A 20,210-nucleotide genomic window follows, 5' to 3' on the forward strand; every position below is an offset into this window, starting at 1 on the left:
GTATCCATTCTACTGTCAATGGGTAATTTGGGTTGTTTCCATTTGGGCAGATATTATTCATAGCGCTACTATAAACATTCTGGCGCATGTTTCCTGGTGCCCACGTACAAGAGCCTTCCAGGGCAGAGCTTTCCAACTTTTGGACCTGGGACTTTGAGGCCTTCATCTCCAGAGACAGCCAGACAGCAGCCCCTGGACCGCTTGGTTCTGGCCCTGAACAACTTTGTCATCTTACTCCTGTATGCCATACAATCATCATTTTCTGTGTGAGCCATAGAATCAAATGGCTGGGAAGCTGCGTTCCAGTGCTCATACTTAGGACTGAAATTGTCATCTCATAGGGAAAGAAGATTTCCAACATTACTAGATCATGCCAGAGTTTTTACAATGGGGTCATGCTAATTTCTACTCCTATCAACAGTGTTTAACTGTTCCACATCCTCATCAACATTTGATATTAACAAAGTACAAAATTGTTGTCAATCTTGTGATAGTGAAATGGTGTCTCATTGTAGATTTAATCTGCAATTTCTTGATTAGTAATAATATTAGTAATAATATTGAGCAGCTTTTCATATGCTTGGCCTTGGGGATTTTCTTGTCTATGAGGTGTTCATTTAGTGTCCTTTGCCCATTTTCCCCTTGGGTTGTTTGCATATTTATTTGTGGAAGTTCTTTATGTATTCTATACTTTAATTCTTTGATGATTTCGTGTTATGTAAATATCTTCTAGTTTTTAGCTTGCCTTCACTCTTTTTATCATACCTTTTAACGAACAAAAGCACTTCTTTTTAATTTTCAACAGCACTTTATTATGAAAAGTTCCATACAAGAAGATCACGGGACTTCCCTGGTGGCACAGTGGTTAAGAATCTGCCTGCCAATGTAGGGGACACGGGTTCGATCCCTGGTCCCAGAAGATCCCATATGCCACGGAGCAACTAAGCCTGTGCGGCACAGCTACTGGAGCCTGTGCTCTAGAGCTTGCGTGCCACAACTGCTGAAGCCTGCGTGCCTAGAGCCCATGCTCCACAACAAGAGAAGCCACTGCAATGAGAAGCCCACGCACCACAACGAAGAATAGCCCCTGCTCACCGCAACTAGAGAAAGCCGGCGCGCAGCCACAGAGGCCCAGCGCAGCCAAATAAATAAATAAACTTTTAAAAGAAAGAAGAAGATCACAAGATGATCCGGGAAAGTTGAGGGGGTACTTGCTGATCATGGACCACCTTCGCTCTCACCTGATGACCTTGCTTCCCATTTCATTGAGAGTATACAGGCAATCAGAAACAAACTTCCCTCATTCATAAATAGTTTTCTCTATTTTGGATCATTCCTATCAGCATACAAGTATGTTGTCGTTTCTCCCAATTAAAGAAAACCTTCTTTTGATTCCAATTTCCCTTCAAGCGACACCATTTTTCTCTGCTCACCTTCACATAAAAACTCCTTAAGAGTCAGTGTATACTTGCTGTCTCAAATTCCTCTCTTCTCATTCACTCTTTCTCTCCTTCCCATTTAACAATTCTCTATTGAGGGCTGACAAGGTACTGTTCTAACACATGGTGCTACATCACTGAGAAAAACAGATGACGTTCCTTCCCTCAAGAGCTTACATTTCTGTCATAGGCCTATTGGCAATATTTTCTCAATCTTCAACTATGTCCATTCCTTTGTTGTTGGAAATCACTTTCCTGGACCCAGTTTCAATCTTTATCGGTTGCCTAGAGTGTTGCTCCTAGAACACTCCTTTACCAAACCCCTAAGTGGGATCTTCTGCTTCCTAGAACTAATGTCTTCATTGTTCTTGGTTTACCACAGTGTTTTGATGGGACTCATTCTCCAGGTACCATGGGTGATAATTTCTTTTAAGAATTTGCATGAACAAATATTACCTTTAATATTACCTTTAATTTCATGCTTATTTGATAGCTGATATATAATTTCAGGCTGAAAAGTTTTCTGACTTTCAATGTCACTTTTGAGAATGCTGGTACTATTTTGCATGCCATTATGATTCCCAAGCCTTTATGTATGACACATTTAATTTTTTTAGTTACATATATTTTGATTTATTACATAGTAAAATTAACTTTTTTGTTTTCAGTACCATGAGTTTTAACACATGGACAGATTTGTGTAACTATCACCACAATCAGGATACAAAACAGTTCCATCAGCCCCAAAATCTCCCTCATTCTGCTGCTTTGTAGTCAAACCATCTCCCCCATCCCAAACCTCTGATAACTGGTGATCTGTTTCCCATCCCTATAGTTTTACCTTTTCCAGATATTATACAAACACAATCACACAGTATGTAACATTTTGAGACTGGCTTCTTTCATTTAGCATAATGCATTTGCGATTCATCCAAGTTGTTGCATGTATCAAGAGTTCCTTCCTTTGTATTGTTAAAGAATGTTTCATTTATAGATGTATGGTTTTATTCGTTCATCTGTTGAATAACATCTTGATTGCTTTCAGTTTGGGGTGACTATGAATAAGGTTTCTATGAACATTCTGTTAACATTCTATTAACATCCATAGTGTGCACTGGGAAGCGAGTTCCTGTGATGGCTGTCTCCAGCCTGTAGTTAGCTTCACTCTCTCCAGAGTGTCTGCAGGGACACATGACCTGGAATGACTGTCTCTACTGGTCAGAGGCAGGTCCAAGGTCTAAGCTAGCTCTGTTTCCTCGAAGTGCACACACACTCATTGGTAATGGCCTCAGCTCAGTGGGGAGCAGTGCCGGAGCAAGAGGGGCTAGAACATAAGCCTGGTACAGGCTGGGTGGGGCACTGGGTACATTCTAGGAATCCAGCCAGAGGCCTGGGCAGCAATCAAGCCCATCTTCTCCAGGGAGGGGTTTGAGGGGAAGGATTAAGTCCCACGAACGTTCTTTTCTGACCCTGAGGTCTGTGACTGTCCCATCCCACCTGTGGTCTGTCCACCTGAGCTCATGCCATGGACTCTGGAAGGGAGTCAGGGTGAGAATATGGGGGAAGGGTGGACCCAAGTGCTCACCATTGTCCAGGTGCAGTCACTCCTTACTTCCCATCCTCACTGCGCCCATCCTGCCCCTGTCCCGGGTAGCTCATGTTGGGTGGCCTCATATATGGGTCCCCTGATTCTAAGATGAGCTACTCTGAGGAGCCACCCTTCCCAATCTCATTCCATCCACACCCACAATAGTTGTCAGACATCATAGGATCACAGAGTAGGATCGAGAGCCACCTCCAGCGAATCCAACATTTCGAGCATCCCGACAGCCTGTCGTGGGGGTTGGTGACTTCTGCATCATCCCCCTCCTATGTTTTGGGAATTTAAGGACAACCCTTGAACAAAACAGATCCGACCCTTGCTTTTGCTCATTCAATGCCTTACAGAACCTGGACCAGCCTCTACTCCCTTTACTCCCTGAATCACATCTTTCTCCCTCAAGGGAGATTACCCCTGATTACATTTATTCACACACAGGGACACACCGTCACCAACCTTGAATGGCCAATCTACCATCATACCCCCTTTTGTGTAGTAAAACACCGGTCTTTCGGGAAGGGTGTCAGGCACAACCACCCTTGCCTCACTCAAACACAAGTCTGTCCCTCTGAGTCTCAGGCTGGTACAGCCCTGGGTCCTGGCTGAGGGAAGGAAGTGCTCCCCAACCTCGAGTGAGGGGGAAATCGAACATGGAGTTCAGACTCAATCTCGTGTGTCCTAAAGAGGCAGTCTGGGAGATTGAGCTGGGACACGGAAATATCATTTCCAGGAAAATGTGTGTCATGGGGCTGGTGGAAGAGTATTTGACGGGGACCATGCAACAACACAGACCTACTAACCACACTCGCCATAGAACCTGACGGGCCAAATTCCACTCAAGGGTGTACAGACGACCCGGCTGGAGGAGGGTGGTCAGCTGGCTAGGGCAGGGAGGATGTGAATGCTTCCAGATTGGAGCTCTGGAAGGGGGTCATGAGTTCCTGCTGATGGGAAGGGTGAATGGCAGAGATGAATGGGAACCGCCAGACCCCAGAGGAGGAGGGGGGTTTGGAGAGAGCTAGAAGAGGGCCTTCGGGGGAAAGGGAGGACGTGCCAATGTGGCCAGGCAGAGCACACACAGGATCCAGACCTGGGACACTCCGCTGGCTTGACTGCAGGGATGGTAGCAGAGGCTGGCCCAGAGTCCCCACCACAGGATGCCACAGATACCGTTCTGGAAAAGGCTCTGACGTGGAGCAGCGCCCCGGCCCGGCCCCCTACCCCGACCCCGACCCTTACCCCTCCAGAGAGAAGGCAGAACACAGAATATGAGAGGTACTTTAATTGGAAACTGCTGTGAAACTGGGGCGGGGCGGGGGCAAAACAGGGGGGAGAGGAAGCCCTAGCTGAGGCAGAACAGGAGGGAACGAGCTTGGCCACAGCTCCAGGGCCCCAAACAGCTGCTCCTCTTGCAGGAAGACGCTGGGCTCAACCTGTGAAACAGCAGAGTCAGGGAAGAGCCTGAAGCCAGGGCCAGCCCCCAGCCCTGCTCAACAGCCAGGACTGTGGGAAGGGGTACGGTGTGTGTAACACTCACTTCAAAGGGTCTGCAACTTGTCAGCCAGGTACTGCATGGCGGCTGCAACAGGGACAGGCATTAGCAGGCGCTCCAGACAGAGGGATACAGAAGCCCGTCCCCCTATCCCCGTGAGGAACCGCCTAGCCCTGATACCTGAAACCCCTCCAGACCCGATGCAAAGAGCTCTGGGCCTGATCACTCCCCACCACCCAAATTGAATGTGGAACCGGTTCCTAAAGGGAAACAAAATGTGCCAGCAGCTCTCATGCTGTGGGCCGTGCCACAACCACTCAGAACTTGTCACACACACAAACAAACAATCCAACAAGAACCTTAGAAGCCACACCAAGCAGCAGTTCAAGGGAAAAATCAACGAGGCATCTCTAAAAGTCCTATCAGAAGGACATTCCCTAGGACTGGTCTGGTTGTCAAAGTGTGCATGCAGTCCAGACAGTACTTTGCTATTTGTACACACGCCCAGTTGTACATGCACAGCCAGCTCCAGGGCCAGGCCTGAGAGGTTCTCCTCCCCACAGGGATGATCGTCCCTGCCAGGCCCACCGCACCTGCAGCCCACCCCCACCCCAGGTGCCCACCCGGGTTCTTCACTAAGACACCGCTCTCCGGCCCTGGTTCCTCATACCAAGTTGCTCCTTAAGTTCGTCTACTTCTCTCTTTAGCTCGAGACACTAGGCCAGCAGACAGAGGAGGAAGAGAAATGATTAGTATACTCTGGCCTCCTCTCTCCTCCACCTTTTCCTCTCCCCTCCACCTACTCCTCTCCCCCGGGCCCTCCACCCCAAAGCCGGGTGGTCAGACTGGCAAGGGCTCCTCAGTGGAAAGGAGGTGGGCTCCCTCCGTGGGGTACGTGATGGGGGCAGGGGAGGGGGAGCCCACACATGTCAGCTGAACTTGGACCCAGATCCCACCCTCGAGTTTGGGCCTGCATTTCCAGGATGCAGAGGAAGCATTACCCAAGGACAGCAGGGCGTTCCCAGTGGCTGCTGCTGCGTTTCCGGTCTTGGGGGATGGTCAAGTGGCCCCTGGTCACCTGAGAGGGAAAGGACACACAATCCAGCTTCCCAGGCTCCCAGTGAGGTGGAAAGGGCCAAGCGGGCTCTAAAGTGAGGTGAGGCAGCACCATCTTCTGCTGGCAACCAGCCGCCCCTGCTCTGCCCAGCAGCCGGAACCTTGTCTCTGGGCCTGCTTCCCCTGTTCCCCGGGGGCAGCCATTTCGCCATTGTGGTCCCCAAACAATGTGGCTCTGGATTCGACCCTCCCAGAGCTGCAGCCACAGCCAGCACGTGGGAGAGCAATGTGGCCGAACAGGACATAACAGAAAAGGCTGTTCCCCTGCAAGTCTACACTCGGAGCAGCTGTTTGCGGCACTGCCACCGATCACCCCGGCCACACAAACCCCACTCAGAGGATGATGTGGCTCAAGGACAGCCCTCTCAGCACCCCATCTCCTGTGGGAGAAGCTGCCTGGGAGCAAGGCTGTGCCCCCGGCAGAGACAGAGGCAGACTTTTCTGTCCTCAACCCCTCTTCCCTCCCCTCATATCAAACCCACGATACTCACCTGAGGGGGCAGGCCCCCTGGGCATGACTTCTCCCTGGTTCAGGGCCAAGGGTTCTGAGTTTCCTGGATCTTGGGGGCCTCTGGTGTTGACGTCGCCACTGCTGGCTTTTCTACGATGCATGCGCAGACAAGATGTCCCTGGCCTGTGAGTTAGCAGCTGAAACAAAAATTTCTCACCGATTTGGACTAAGGAAGTGTGTGTGTGTGTGTGTGTGTGTGTGAGAGAGAGAGAGAGAGAGAGACAGAGACAGAGACAGAGACAGAGAGAGAGACAGAGAGAGAGAGAGAGAGACAGAGAGAGAGAGTTGTGTGATTCGGGCCAGGGTGAGGCAGGGAATTGGGAAGGGAATTGAAAGGCTGATCTCATTAGCACTTTCTCCCTCAGTCAGCCCCAGGCCAGCAGGCAGAGCTGATCTAGGCACAACAGTGGGACACTGAGAAAGCCCAGGCCCCCTGCAAGGAAGGTCTGGGGAACAGCTAGGAAGGAGGATTCAGGAAGCTGGTGAGTCTAAATACTGAGGCTTTCCGGGGAAGCTTTTAAGGGATCCCCCGACCCAATTCAGCTACCAGCCCTCCCTTCCATCCCAGCCCAAGTCTCTCAGAGGAGGCTGGAAAGAGGCCAAGGGTGGAGAACCGGGCCCAGGACACCCGAAGTGCTACCTTAATGTTTGTCCCTAGGAAAAGGAGCCCGATCTGGCATCGTAATGACCCAGTGACCGAGGGGCACCCAATGCTGACCTCTGAGGGGTGGACAGAGGCAGCATGGATGAAGACGTGTGCCCTGGGTGCTGTGGGGGGGGGGGAAGAGTGGGGAGAGAGGAGGAGCATGGCCTACTCACTTGGCCCTTTGGGGCTGGGTCTCTATTTGGGTCCTTATCTTCTCCCGCCACCGCCTCAGACTCCCTTGCCCACCTGACCACGGATTTCTTCCCAGCGCCACTGTGCTTGGACTGTTTGGTTCCCGAAAGGACCAAGGTATAACTCTTGGGTCTCCCAGGCAGCGGAATACCAGAGATTGGGGGGAAGGTGGCCGCTTCCACGGGAGTTGCCGAGATTCGCTGCCCCCGGGAACGGAAGGTTCCCCCCAGGGCAAGTTTGGATGCTTCCCCGACGGATTTCTTCTCCTGGGCTCCGTTCTTCCTAGGAGTGACCTGCGGCAGGCCACCTGCAGCAGCAGCAGAAACAGAAGCAGCAGCAGCAGCTCCCGGGTAGCTGGGCTTGCTGCCCCCCTTGCCCCACAGCACGCTCTGCATTTTCTTAGGGGAAGAGATGCCCTGCTCTCCCACGCCCTGCCTTTCCACAACCGAAGAGAGTCCTCGCGGAGCCGAGGACAGGGAAGAGCCTGTCACGTGACGGTAATTCTCCCTGACTTGGAACTTCGAGTGTCTGGGAGTGTCCCCGGGATCCTCGGGTCTGCTGGGCTTGGCCTGGCCTCCTCCTCTGCGGTAAGTGCTCACCGTCATCAGCTGTGTCTCACTGAATTCATCTGAGGACTCGGAGTCGGACAGCAGCCAGGCCAGGCCTTCCGCGGAGCGCCGCTGGCGATCCACAGCCACGTTCAACCTACGCTTAGTGCCTCTCTTAGGGTTCCCCAAGGACCGGCCCGCTTCAGGCCCACCGAGGTGGAGAGGGCCGGCTGGAGCCGTCGGCGCCTCCCCACAGCTCTGGCCAGGCGCTCCTCGACCGCCGGGACCCGCCTCGAGGCGCAGTGTCCACACGGTGGACTCTTTGAAGGTGGTGGAGCTCTCCGGGGACGGGTACCTGCGGACGCCCAGCACGTCCTGGTCGGTCAGCTGCTGCAGGTTGGCCTCCTTGGCCGCCTCAGACTCCTCGATCAGGTCCAGGAGGTCCCTCGTGTGCTCCTCTGGGGAGCCAGGTCGGCCTTCGCGGCCCCACAGCACCGGCCCTCGCGCTTCCAGCATCTCCCGCTCAGACTGGAAGCCCTCGGGGTCCGGGTACCTGCGGACGCCCAGCACGTCCTGGTCGGTCAGCTGCTGCAGGTTGGCCTCCTTGGCCGCCTCAGACTCGTCGATCAGGTCCAGGAGGTCCCTCGTGTGCTCATCTGGGGAGCCAGGTCCGCCTTCGCGGCCCCACAGCACAGGCCCTCGCGCTTCCAGCATCTCCCGCTTCGACTGGAAGCCCTCGGGGTCCGGGAAGCCGCCTCCGCCCTTGCCGCTCCGCGGCTCCCCAGGCTCGGGGCCTGGGTCGGGCCCCGGCGGGACTGCGGGGCCGGCTATGCGGACGCCGGCCCGCTCCCTGACCTTTGGGCGGACACGCCTTCCCCACACATACACCTCATCCGGGGAGCTCATGTCGCGACCCGGGCGGCCCCGGAACCGGGGCGACGGTCGATGGCCCGAGTCGCGGTCGCGGTCACGGCGGGCTAGGCGGCCGGCGCTCAGAAGGGAGCGTCAACCACCTCACGCACCGCACGAGCTCGCCTCAAAAGAAAGGACGCGCCACTTTCAGCGCGCCTCTCACGCCCGCGCCGCAGCCTCCTCATTGGTCCTGCCCCCGCCAACCAGCGGGCGCCTTGTTCGCCCGCCCCCGTCGAGACCTAACCAATGGGGCCGAGGGCCTCTGGTTTGCTCGCAAGCCCGTGGGCGGTCTGGGCAGTTGGCTGGTGAAGGAGATGGTGGGAGTGCCTCCCTCTGTCAAGCCTCTGGGCCCGCCTCCTCCTGTCCCGCCTCCCCTTTCTGGTTAGAGTCACAGCTCTGAGCCTCCGTTTCCCATCTATACAGGGGGTCGAGGGCGTCGGGGAGTGAGGGCGCCGGGCTCCAGGGGTGGTGAGGATGAAACGTCAAGATGGAGGCGCTGGATGCCTAGCACGCGCCGAAAGCATTTGCCAGCCTCCCTTGCACCGCAAGCCTTAAGACCCAACAGGAGAATGGGCACAGGAGTCCCGCAGTCAGTGATCAGGGGTCGGCCAGAGAGCAAAGGGATCGTATTTTCGTTCTGTAAGGTCTCTGTCTCAACTGCTCCATCAAATGTGGCTCAGCAGACGTTCCTGGCAGGCGGGTGTGGCGGATAGACTTGGGGTTGGCCTCGCTCCATCAGCCCTTCCCCCTCTCTGAGGCAAATTCAAAGAAGAGGAAATCGCAGTGGCCAGTTACACCCCAAAAGGTGCTCCCCACCGCTGATCCTGGAGATGTGAACTAAAACCACGAATCGGGTTTCACACACTAGGTTGACAACCTTCAAAGAGCTTAACCATTCCGAGGGTGGGAGAGGTTAGGAGCGAACCCCTGTGGCGGTGGTGCAAGAGACGCATTTGGGAGGTAATTTGGCAGAATCCATTGAAAGCAACTTAGTGCCGGCACGGACTCTGTGCCTGGCACTCTTCTAAGCGCTGGGCATAAATAATAATGCATCCGCGTGACACGCCTTTAACTATAGTACCAACTATTACTGGCCTCTTCCCGGTGAGGAAACAGGCACTGAGAGGTTCGGCCACTGGCCCAAGGTCATTCGGCTCGTGGGGATCAGCGGCAGGATTGAAACCAATCAATCTGACTCCAGAGTCCTTGCTTTTAGCCCAAGATCTTTAAAAGGAAGGAAGAAAGAATCTATTTCCTCTATGCTCCTGCAAGTCCGCTGCCTGGTACTTCTTCCGGAGACACGCTGGTACCTGTAGTGTACAAGAACACATGCACAAGGGAGTTGGTGATGGGAAAAACTGGGAACACTCCAAATTCCCGTCAGTAAGGAAATGGATGAATGCAACGTGGCTTAGCATCCAGTAGCATAAAGCGTGGCAGTCCAACGGAATGCATCAGGCCATTCTCACAGCTTTCGAAAGCATCCGCCTGACTTCCAACTGCAAGTTGCAGAACGATGGCTTTGGATTCACATTTGTAAGTTAAATCACTTGCGTGCGTGGGCACACGCACACACACCAGTCAATCCTATGTAATATATGAGAATTCATTTAAGTATATGTACAAGTATGTTTTAAAGTTTTGAAGGACGCACAACCAAGGCCTACCAGTTGTGATGGCGGTGGGTGTGGATAGCCAGGTGTCTCTCAATTTTTCTTGGAACTGTCAGTTCTCAGCTCCCCTGAGCTGAGCAGTACTGATGTCTGGGGAGTGGTGCCTCCCTTGGTTTCTATACGGCCCATGGGTGTTAGAATTTCCCGTGTCTGCCACCCCACTCCTACTCTGACACCGCTCCATTCCTCCCATACCTTCCTTCTGCTCCTTCCCGTTCATACTCCTCTGTCTTCAGTCACCTCTCTCTCCTGCAACCTGCTCTGGCTGACCTCCTGGAGAGTCCTGGGGTGTCTGAACCCCTCTTGCCTGTGGAACTCAAAGGCCCAGTTTTCTGGGTCTGCACCTGAGAAGCTGGCCGTGCTGGAGAAGTTTCAGAGCAGGGGAGATTGGGTGCACTGTAAATCTGCAATCCTCCTCCTCGAGCCTGCCCCCGATGGTGCCTGCCCGTTTGTGGATACCGCCCTCTTCCACTTCTCCCAGTGACTTTTTAAGTCATGGTGTGCTATTTCAAATATGTTAAAATGGATAAGGAAGGATATAGCAAAATCTCCTGCATCCACCAGCACCCTAGGAAACATTACCAGTGGATTCAGTGGAAGCCTCCGTCTTCCCTCTCACCATTTCCATTCCCTTCCTCCCTCCCCCAGAGAGAGACTCCCAGAACTTCTTCTCACCTTCTCCACTCTCTTCGTCCCTGTGGCTCTCCTACCTCCTCTTCCCCTGCATCCCATACGTCTCCAACGATGTCTACTAATCTCTGCTTTAGCCCCCTATGCTCACCAGGATCCAATACTGCTTTTGACTTACTCTCTTGGCCTGGGGTGGGAGCCAGTGTCAGAGGTTCCTCTTGGCTTTCCCCACCGGGATAGCTCTTACCCCACAGAGCAGTGACCCAATGTGGAAGTCATTGCTCCAACTGCCAAGTGCATCACTTATCATTATCAGCTTGGGGACTGGAGAAATGACCGCTATTTTGGTCCAGGGACCCATTCAGCTCACTGTGAACCGGTCTCTATTCCCAACTCCTTTTAATGTCAGGGCCTCATAAGCCCCATTCTAATGGGGCCCCATCATGACACTTTGGGCCTCCTGGATCAATGTCAGCTCAGATCCTGTGTCCAGTAGTAGTAGAAGTGTCTGGGTCTTTTTCTAGCCTCCGGGTACAGTCACCTGAGAACCGGCAGTCATTCTCTTTAGGGACGGTCATAACCCACTGCCTTGTTTCTGGATCCTTCCTCCTCAGGACTCATCCACCTCTTCAGTGGGGCCAGTCTCTGAATTGGCTGAGGACCAGGAACTGAGCAGGAGACTGTGGCTTTTTAGCGGGATGATGGCCCTCCTTCTCTTGCATTCTTGCCTTTTGCTGGCTGTCGTTGCCCCTAGGGAGCCATGCTGTCTGAGCCATCTTCTCAGCTTTCTGCCGGTCAAGCAGGCACTCTTGACTGCCCCTCTGACCTTGCTGGTCGTTACTGGAAATGTGGTCTGCTGGCATCTCTTGGTTAAGAGCTGCCCTCTGCCCTCTATTATGTCAGAATTCGTTGGCTCCCATGGGTGGTAATGAGCCCAGGTCGGGACCACTTTTCTTCCATCATTGGCATTGGCCTCCAGAGGGGAGCAACCACCAAACTTCTAGTGATGCTGGGGCCCCTCTCACCAGAACACTCCTGATGGCTTTGGTGAGTGATGTGTCCTCTCAGCCCTACAGTGGGACATAACCATGAGGCCATGTGACTGGCCTCACCTTTTCTGTCCGTTCTAGCATGTCTGCATCACTCAACCTTATTGTTCCTTCCTCTGCCATCTGCCAATCCAAGGCAGGCATTTCCACTTCTCTCCTTATGGGCCATCACTTTCTCAAAGTTTCAAAGGGCCAGTCTGGCAGTGAATTTCCTCCATCTCCTGGAGTCCTTGCCCGTGTGTTAAATCCCATGGCATGAGAAAGCGCCTCCGCTCAGCAAAACTTGCTCTTCCACTCTTATATTCCTGTCCACTTGATCCAGCACCCTCAAAATCCAATCCCAGGGATATTGCCCTGCTCCTGCCAGTACAGGCTTGTTATTTCTTGGTGTATAATTTCTTTTTCCCCTTATCAGGCTCGGCATATCCCAGTGAGTTTATGGAGAAGAGATGAGGGTTTCCCTGGGAGAGGCGTCTGTCACTTTGTGGGGGAGCAGACTCTGTAGCATCTACCAGCACAGGGCATGTGTTAGCTCTTGCTAGGGAAGGAAGGGCCACCCTGCAAGCTTTGAGGCCTCAGGACGTTTGGATCTGATAAGCCAACGTTTGGGGACATCCATGCCAATATACCCGGCCTACATTTCAGAGTCTGAAGTTTTTCCAAAAAGGGCCCTGACCTTCCCATAACAGGCCTGTGTTTGTCAAGGATGTATACATCTCTGGAGTTCTGCACTTACTGTTATCGCATAATCTGTGAGCTACTCAGCTGTCTCTGCAGGAGGCAAGGGCATTTTGTAAGCCACCAAGAAAACCCCATGAATCTTACACTTGGCCCTTAACTGTTTGGTAATGTCCCTTAGTTTCTCATTATGTCTTTGCAGGGCGCCAGTATAACAGTGATGAACAGCCGCCTCTGCCCTCCCTATAGACATAGTGCCCTCCCTACCATTCAAAGGCCTGAATCATCTCACAGGCCACAAGTAAGACCCTCCACTGGGATATTTTTCAAGGTACGTATGGATAAAACCTTAAGGAATCAGGAGGTAACCTTGTGCTAGAGATTATCCATGCCCCACATAACACTCAAAATGGTATGCTCTTTGTCATTTGGGCAGTGAGTGAGCTGGTCCATAAACCCCATCTTATAGCTAACTTCTCAGACCACTCCTGGTACCACTTTTGTTAGTTTGGGTCCTCCAAAAATACGGACACCAAGGCATGATTGGACATGAACGAACATGATGGGAGAATGGCATGTGAAGGATAAAGGAGAAGGAGCAGGAATGAGTCTTCTTCTTCAGGGTGCGATGCGGGTCTGACGTCTGTAAGAGAGACGCGGGGGAAAGGAGGGTCAGATAAGAAGAATCTCAGATGCAGTTTCGTTCTAACAGTAAACTTTAGTTCCGTTTAGTTTAGTTTGTTCAGGCTCATGTGGAGTCCCCACCCTACAGCTGCCATTTAGAGGAGTCCCTGTCCTGAAGCAGTATGCCCCTGCCATGCTCAGTCACTGGCTGGGAGCTACCCAGAGGATGTGGGATCTTGGCACAAACAATGGTGGTGCCAGAGAAGTGGCAGCTGGCACTTGCCAATCTACTATGTTCCCTGCAGTGGATCGGAGGGGCATGTTTCTATGGCCACCACAAGGAAGCAGAAGTCATTTCCGTTTTGAGTGACTTTGTGGCGGGGAGCATAAGGACACAGGAAGTAAAGAAAGATTGGGAGGGAAATGATGGGATTTTGGATACATTAAGGTTGTGTTTCTTATAGGACATGCAGGTGGAATTAGCCAGGATGCACTTAGAAATTTGGTTCTGGAACACCAGTGAGGGGTCAAAGCTAGAGAGAGATACAGACTTGGGAGCCATTCATTCCCTCAGTAAACTTTTATAGCAGTGTTTTTTCAAACGTCACCATAACCTTAGAAGTTCCTTGCATGGAAGCTCCAATTCCTTTCCCTTCACCCTCCTCAGAAGTAACCTCTATCCTTTGTCTTCATCGTTCCCTTCCTTTTCTTTAGTTATTCTCTACATAGGTTCATATTCCTAACAACGTTGGTTTTGCTGCATCCTTTGGTCTTTATGTAAATGGAATCATTTGTGTTGTTTCTGACTTCTCCCGTGTGATACTGTGTAACTGAGATTCATCCCTGTTGTCGCATGTGGCAGGCACTTGTTCATTTTCATTGCTGTACACTGTTCCACCAAATGAATATACAGTAGACTCTCATTATCATGATAGTTATTTGCAGTCTATAAAGTTGCCATGAACACTGAATTAGGCAATCCTGAAACATTGCTCCTAAGGGAAATATAATTTCAAGTTCCTACCATCCGCTGGTCACAACATTTTCATCGACTGATCGCTGCGTAATCATGTTTCATGTGTGTTTCTGTTTAAAGGCACTCTATTTAATACAAATATTATTGATTCATTAACACTGACCTCACAGCCAACAGCATTATAAATCATGCCTGAGCAAGGTTTATGTAACACACATATTTTCTTGAGTGCACGTCATAGTCATTTTGCACTCAAGGACACCAGACAGTACTTCAGCACTAAGCTTGGAGGCCATCTTTAATTATGAAATCACCAACAAAGAAGCACAAAAATGCAAACTATGTGGCACCAAATAAATCATGAAAAGGACACTTGCTTGCAGTATGAGACTGAAACCAGAAGGCAGGGCGTCACCTTGTTTGACCTCAGTTGGGAACATATTCCACCAACTCAAAATTTTCACAGCTCTCTCGAACGAGGAGGAAAGCACTCTGGTACTGATTTGTGGTTAAAAATGAATTTTAGCAAATAGGGGAATTTGCAAGTATGGAATCTACAAATAACAAGAATCAACTGTATCTCAACCTATGTATCCATTCTACTGTCAATGGGTAATTTGGGTTGTTTCCATTTGGGCAGATATTATTCATAGCGCTACTATAAACATTCTGGCGCATGTTTCCTGGTGCCCACGTACAAGAGCCTTCCAGGGCAGAGCTTTCCAACTTTTGGACCTGGGACTTTGAGGCCTTCATCTCCAGAGACAGCCAGACAGCAGCCCCTGGACCGCTTGGTTCTGGCCCTGAACAACTTTGTCATCTTACTCCTGTATGCCATACAATCATCATTTTCTGTGTGAGCCATAGAATCAAATGGCTGGGAAGCTGCGTTCCAGTGCTCATACTTAGGACTGAAATTGTCATCTCATAGGGAAAGAAGATTTCCAACATTACTAGATCATGCCAGATTTTTTACAATGGGGTCATGCCAATTTCTACTCCTATCAACAGTGTTTAACTGTTCCACATCCTCATCAACATTTGATATTAACAATGTAAAAAATTGTTGTCAATCTTGTGATAGTGAAATGGTGTCTCATTGTAGATTTAATCTGCAATTTCTTGATTAGTAATAATATTAGTAATAATATTGAGCAGCTTTTCATATGCTTGGCCTTGGGGATTTTCTTGTCTATGAGGTGTTCATTTAGTGTCCTTTGCCCATTTTCCCCTTGGGTTGTTTGCATATTTATTTGTGGAAGTTCTTTATGTATTCTATACTTTAATTCTTTGATGATTTCGTGTTATGTAAATATCTTCTAGTTTTTAGCTTGCCTTCACTCTTTTTATCATACCTTTTAACGAACAAAAGCACTTCTTTTTAATTTTCAACAGCACTTTATTATGAAAAGTTCCATACAAGAAGATCACGGGACTTCCCTGGTGGCACAGTGGTTAAGAATCTGCCTGCCAATGTAGGGGACACGGGTTCGATCCCTGGTCCCAGAAGATCCCATATGCCACGGAGCAACTAAGCCTGTGCGGCACAGCTACTGGAGCCTGTGCTCTAGAGCTTGCGTGCCACAACTGCTGAAGCCTGCGTGCCTAGAGCCCATGCTCCACAACAAGAGAAGCCACTGCAATGAGAAGCCCGCGCACCACAACGAAGAGTAGCCCCTGCTCACCGCAACTAGAGAAAGCCGGCGCGCAGCCACAGAGGCCCAGCGCAGCCAAATAAATAAATAAACTTTTAAAAGAAAGAAGAAGATCACAAGATGATCCGGGAAAGTTGAGGGGGTACTTGCTGATCATGGACCACCTTCGCTCTCACCTGATGACCTTGCTTCCCATTTCATTGAGAGTATACAGGCAATCAGAAACAAACTTCCCTCATTCATAAATAGTTTTCTCTATTTTGGATCATTCCTATCAGCATACAAGTATGTTGTCGTTTCTCCCAATTAAAGAAAACCTTCTTTTGATTCCAATTTCCCTTCAAGCGACACCATTTTTCTCTGCTCACCTTCACATAAAAACTCCTTAAGAGTCAGTGTATACTTGCTGTCTCAAATTCCTCTCTTCTCATTCACTCTTTCTCTCCTTTCCATTTAACAATTCTCTATTGAGGGCTGACAAGGTACTGTTCTAACACATGGTGCTACATCACTGAGAAAAACAGATGACGTTCCTTCCCTCAAGAGCTTACATTTCTGTCATAGGCCTATTGGCAATATTTTCTCAATCTTCAACTATGTCCATTCCTTTGTTGTTGGAAATCACTTTCCTGGACCCAGTTTCAATCTTTATCGGTTGCCTAGAGTGTTGCTCCTAGAACACTCCTTTACCAAACCCCTAAGTGGGATCTTCTGCTTCCTAGAACTAATGTCTTCACTGTTCTTGGTTTACCACAGTGTTTTGATGGGACTCATTCTCCAGGTACCATGGGTGATAATTTCTTTTAAGAATTTGCATGAACAAATATTACCTTTAATATTACCTTTAATTTCATGCTTATTTGATAGCTGATATATAATTTCAGGCTGAAAAGTTTTCTGACTTTCAATGTCACTTTTGAGAATGCTGGTACTATTTTGCATGCCATTATGATTCCCAAGCCTTTATGTATGACACATTTAATTTTTTTAGTTACATATATTTTGATTTATTACATAGTAAAATTAACTTTTTTGTTTTCAGTACCATGAGTTTTAACACATGGACAGATTTGTGTAACTATCACCACAATCAGGATACAAAACAGTTCCATCAGCCCCAAAATCTCCCTCATTCTGCTGCTTTGTAGTCAAACCATCTCCCCCATCCCAAACCTCTGATAACTGGTGATCTGTTTCCCATCCCTATAGTTTTACCTTTTCCAGATATTATACAAACACAATCACACAGTATGTAACATTTTGAGACTGGCTTCTTTCATTTAGCATAATGCATTTGCGATTCATCCAAGTTGTTGCATGTATCAAGAGTTCCTTCCTTTGTATTGTTAAAGAATGTTTCATTTATAGATGTATGGTTTTATTCGTTCATCTGTTGAATAACATCTTGATTGCTTTCAGTTTGGGGTGACTATGAATAAGGTTTCTATGAACATTCTGTTAACATTCTATTAACATCCATAGTGTGCACTGGGAAGCGAGTTCCTGTGATGGCTGTCTCCAGCCTGTAGTTAGCTTCACTCTCTCCAGAGTGTCTGCAGGGACACATGACCTGGAATGACTGTCTCTACTGGTCAGAGGCAGGTCCAAGGTCTAAGCTAGCTCTGTTTCCTCGAAGTGCACACACACTCATTGGTAATGGCCTCAGCTCAGTGGGGAGCAGTGCCGGAGCAAGAGGGGCTAGAACATAAGCCTGGTACAGGCTGGGTGGGGCACTGGGTACATTCTAGGAATCCAGCCAGAGGCCTGGGCAGCAATCAAGCCCATCTTCTCCAGGGAGGGGTTTGAGGGGAAGGATTAAGTCCCACGAACGTTCTTTTCTGACCCTGAGGTCTGTGACTGTCCCATCCCACCTGTGGTCTGTCCACCTGAGCTCATGCCATGGACTCTGGAAGGGAGTCAGGGTGAGAATATGGGGGAAGGGTGGACCCAAGTGCTCCCCATTGTCCAGGTGCAGTCACTCCTTACTTCCCATCCTCACTGCGCCCATCCTGCCCCTGTCCCGGGTAGCTCATGTTGGGTGGCCTCATATATGGGTCCCCTGATTCTAAGATGAGCTACTCTGAGGAGCCACCCTTCCCAATCTCATTCCATCCACACCCACAGTAGTTGTCAGACATCATAGGATCACAGAGTAGGATCGAGAGCCACCTCCAGCGAATCCAACATTTCGAGCATCCCGACAGCCTGTCGTGGGGGTTGGTGACTTCTGCATCATCCCCCTCCTATGTTTTGGGAATTTAAGGACAACCCTTGAACAAAACAGATCCGACCCTTGCTTTTGCTCATTCAATGCCTTACAGAACCTGGACCAGCCTCTACTCCCTTTACTCCCTGAATCACATCTTTCTCCCTCAAGGGAGATTACCCCTGATTACATTTATTCACACACAGGGACACACCGTCACCAACCTTGAATGGCCAATCTACCATCATACCCCCTTTTGTGTAGTAAAACACCGGTCTTTCGGGAAGGGTGTCAGGCACAACCACCCTTGCCTCACTCAAACACAAGTCTGTCCCTCTGAGTCTCAGGCTGGTACAGCCCTGGGTCCTGGCTGAGGGAAGGAAGTGCTCCCCAACCTCGAGTGAGGGGGAAATCGAACATGGAGTTCAGACTCAATCTCGTGTGTCCTAAAGAGGCAGTCTGGGAGATTGAGCTGGGACATGGAAATATCATTTCCAGGAAAATGTGTGTCATGGGGCTGGTGGAAGAGTATTTGACGGGGACCATGCAACAACACAGACCTACTAACCACACTCGCCATAGAACCTGATGGGCCAAATTCCACTCAAGGGTGTACAGACGACCCGGCTGGAGGAGGGTGGTCAGCTGGCTAGGGCAGGGAGGATGTGAATGCTTCCAGATTGGAGCTCTGGAAGGGGGTCATGAGTTCCTGCTGATGGGAAGGGTGAATGGCAGAGATGAATGGGAACCGCCAGACCCCAGAGGAGGAGGGGGGTTTGGAGAGAGCTAGAAGAGGGCCTTCGGGGGAAAGGGAGGACGTGCCAATGTGGCCAGGCAGAGCACACACAGGACCCAGACCTGGGACACTCCGCTGGCTTGACTGCAGGGATGGTAGCAGAGGCTGGCCCAGAGTCCCCACCACAGGATGCCACAGATACCGTTCTGGAAAAGGCTCTGACGTGGAGCAGCGCCCCGGCCCGGCCCCCTACCCCGACCCCGACCCTTACCCCTCCAGAGAGAAGGCAGAACACAGAATATGAGAGGTACTTTAATTGGAAACTGCTGTGAAACTGGGGCGGGGCGGGGGCAAAACAGGGGGGAGAGGAAGCCCTAGCTGAGGCAGAACAGGAGGGAACGAGCTTGGCCACAGCTCCAGGGCCCCAAACAGCTGCTCCTCTTGCAGGAAGACGCTGGGCTCAACCTGTGAAACAGCAGAGTCAGGGAAGAGCCTGAAGCCAGGGCCAGCCCCCAGCCCTGCTCAACAGCCAGGACTGTGGGAAGGGGTACGGTGTGTGTAACACTCACTTCAAAGGGTCTGCAACTTGTCAGCCAGGTACTGCATGGCGGCTGCAACAGGGACAGGCATTAGCAGGCGCTCCAGACAGAGGGATACAGAAGCCCGTCCCCCTATCCCCGTGAGGAACCGCCTAGCCCTGATACCTGAAACCCCTCCAGACCCGATGCAAAGAGCTCTGGGCCTGATCACTCCCCACCACCCAAATTGAATGTGGAACCGGTTCCTAAAGGGAAACAAAATGTGCCAGCAGCTCTCATGCTGTGGGCCGTGCCACAACCACTCAGAACTTGTCACACACACAAACAAACAATCCAACAAGAACCTTAGAAGCCACACCAAGCAGCAGTTCAAGGGAAAAATCAACGAGGCATCTCTAAAAGTCCTATCAGAAGGACATTCCCTAGGACTGGTCTGGTTGTCAAAGTGTGCATGCAGTCCAGACAGTACTTTGCTATTTGTACACACGCCCAGTTGTACATGCACAGCCAGCTCCAGGGCCAGGCCTGAGAGGTTCTCCTCCCCACAGGGATGATCGTCCCTGCCAGGCCCACCGCACCTGCAGCCCACCACCACCCCAGGTGCCCACCCGGGTTCTTCACTAAGACACCGCTCTCCGGCCCTGGTTCCTCATACCAAGTTGCTCCTTATAGTCGTCTGTTTCTCTCTGTAGCGCGAGACACTAGGCCAGCAGATACAGTATGAAGAGAAATGATTAGTATACTCTGGCCTCCTCTCTCCACCACCTTCTCCTCTCCCCCTGGCCCTCAACCCCAAAGCCGGGTGGCTAGACTGTCAAGGGCTCCTCAGTGGAAAAGAGGTGAGCTCCCTCCATGGAGTACGTGATGGGGGCCGAGGAGCGGGCGTGCCCCACACATGTCAGTTGAAGTTGGACCCAGATCCCACACACACAGGCAAGAATATACAGTGGAGAAAAGACAGCCTCTTCAATAAATGGTGCTGGGAAAA

The 20,210-nt window shown here is 50.8% G+C and overlaps 1 protein-coding gene and 1 long non-coding RNA gene across 2 annotated transcripts; one reads left to right on the forward strand and one right to left on the reverse strand.

The window, feature by feature from the left end:
• Positions 1–4,301: 4,301 nt before the first annotated feature.
• On the reverse strand, positions 4,302–8,450 carry LOC137216654 (uncharacterized protein CXorf49 homolog). The gene is made up of 7 exons (XM_067722716.1): positions 8,154–8,450; positions 6,978–7,946; positions 6,139–6,295; positions 5,533–5,609; positions 5,202–5,247; positions 4,577–4,618; positions 4,302–4,472 (listed from the first exon to the last, which is right to left on the reverse strand). The coding sequence occupies exons 1-6, from the start codon at positions 8,448–8,450 to the stop codon at positions 4,578–4,580; spliced, it is 1,587 nt and encodes a 528-aa protein (XP_067578817.1). The 3' UTR covers positions 4,302–4,472; position 4,577.
• A 326-nt stretch (positions 8,451–8,776) lies between these two features.
• LOC137217174 (uncharacterized) lies at positions 8,777–16,068 on the forward strand. Its single transcript, XR_010940032.1, has 3 exons — positions 8,777–9,992; positions 12,689–12,817; positions 15,482–16,068. It is a non-coding gene; the product is annotated as an uncharacterized lncRNA (long non-coding RNA).
• Positions 16,069–20,210: the final 4,142 nt, after the last annotated feature.

The sequence above is a fragment of the Pseudorca crassidens genome, chromosome X (assembly GCF_039906515.1).
Source record: "Pseudorca crassidens isolate mPseCra1 chromosome X, mPseCra1.hap1, whole genome shotgun sequence".
NCBI classification, from domain to species: domain Eukaryota; kingdom Metazoa; phylum Chordata; class Mammalia; order Artiodactyla; family Delphinidae; genus Pseudorca; species Pseudorca crassidens.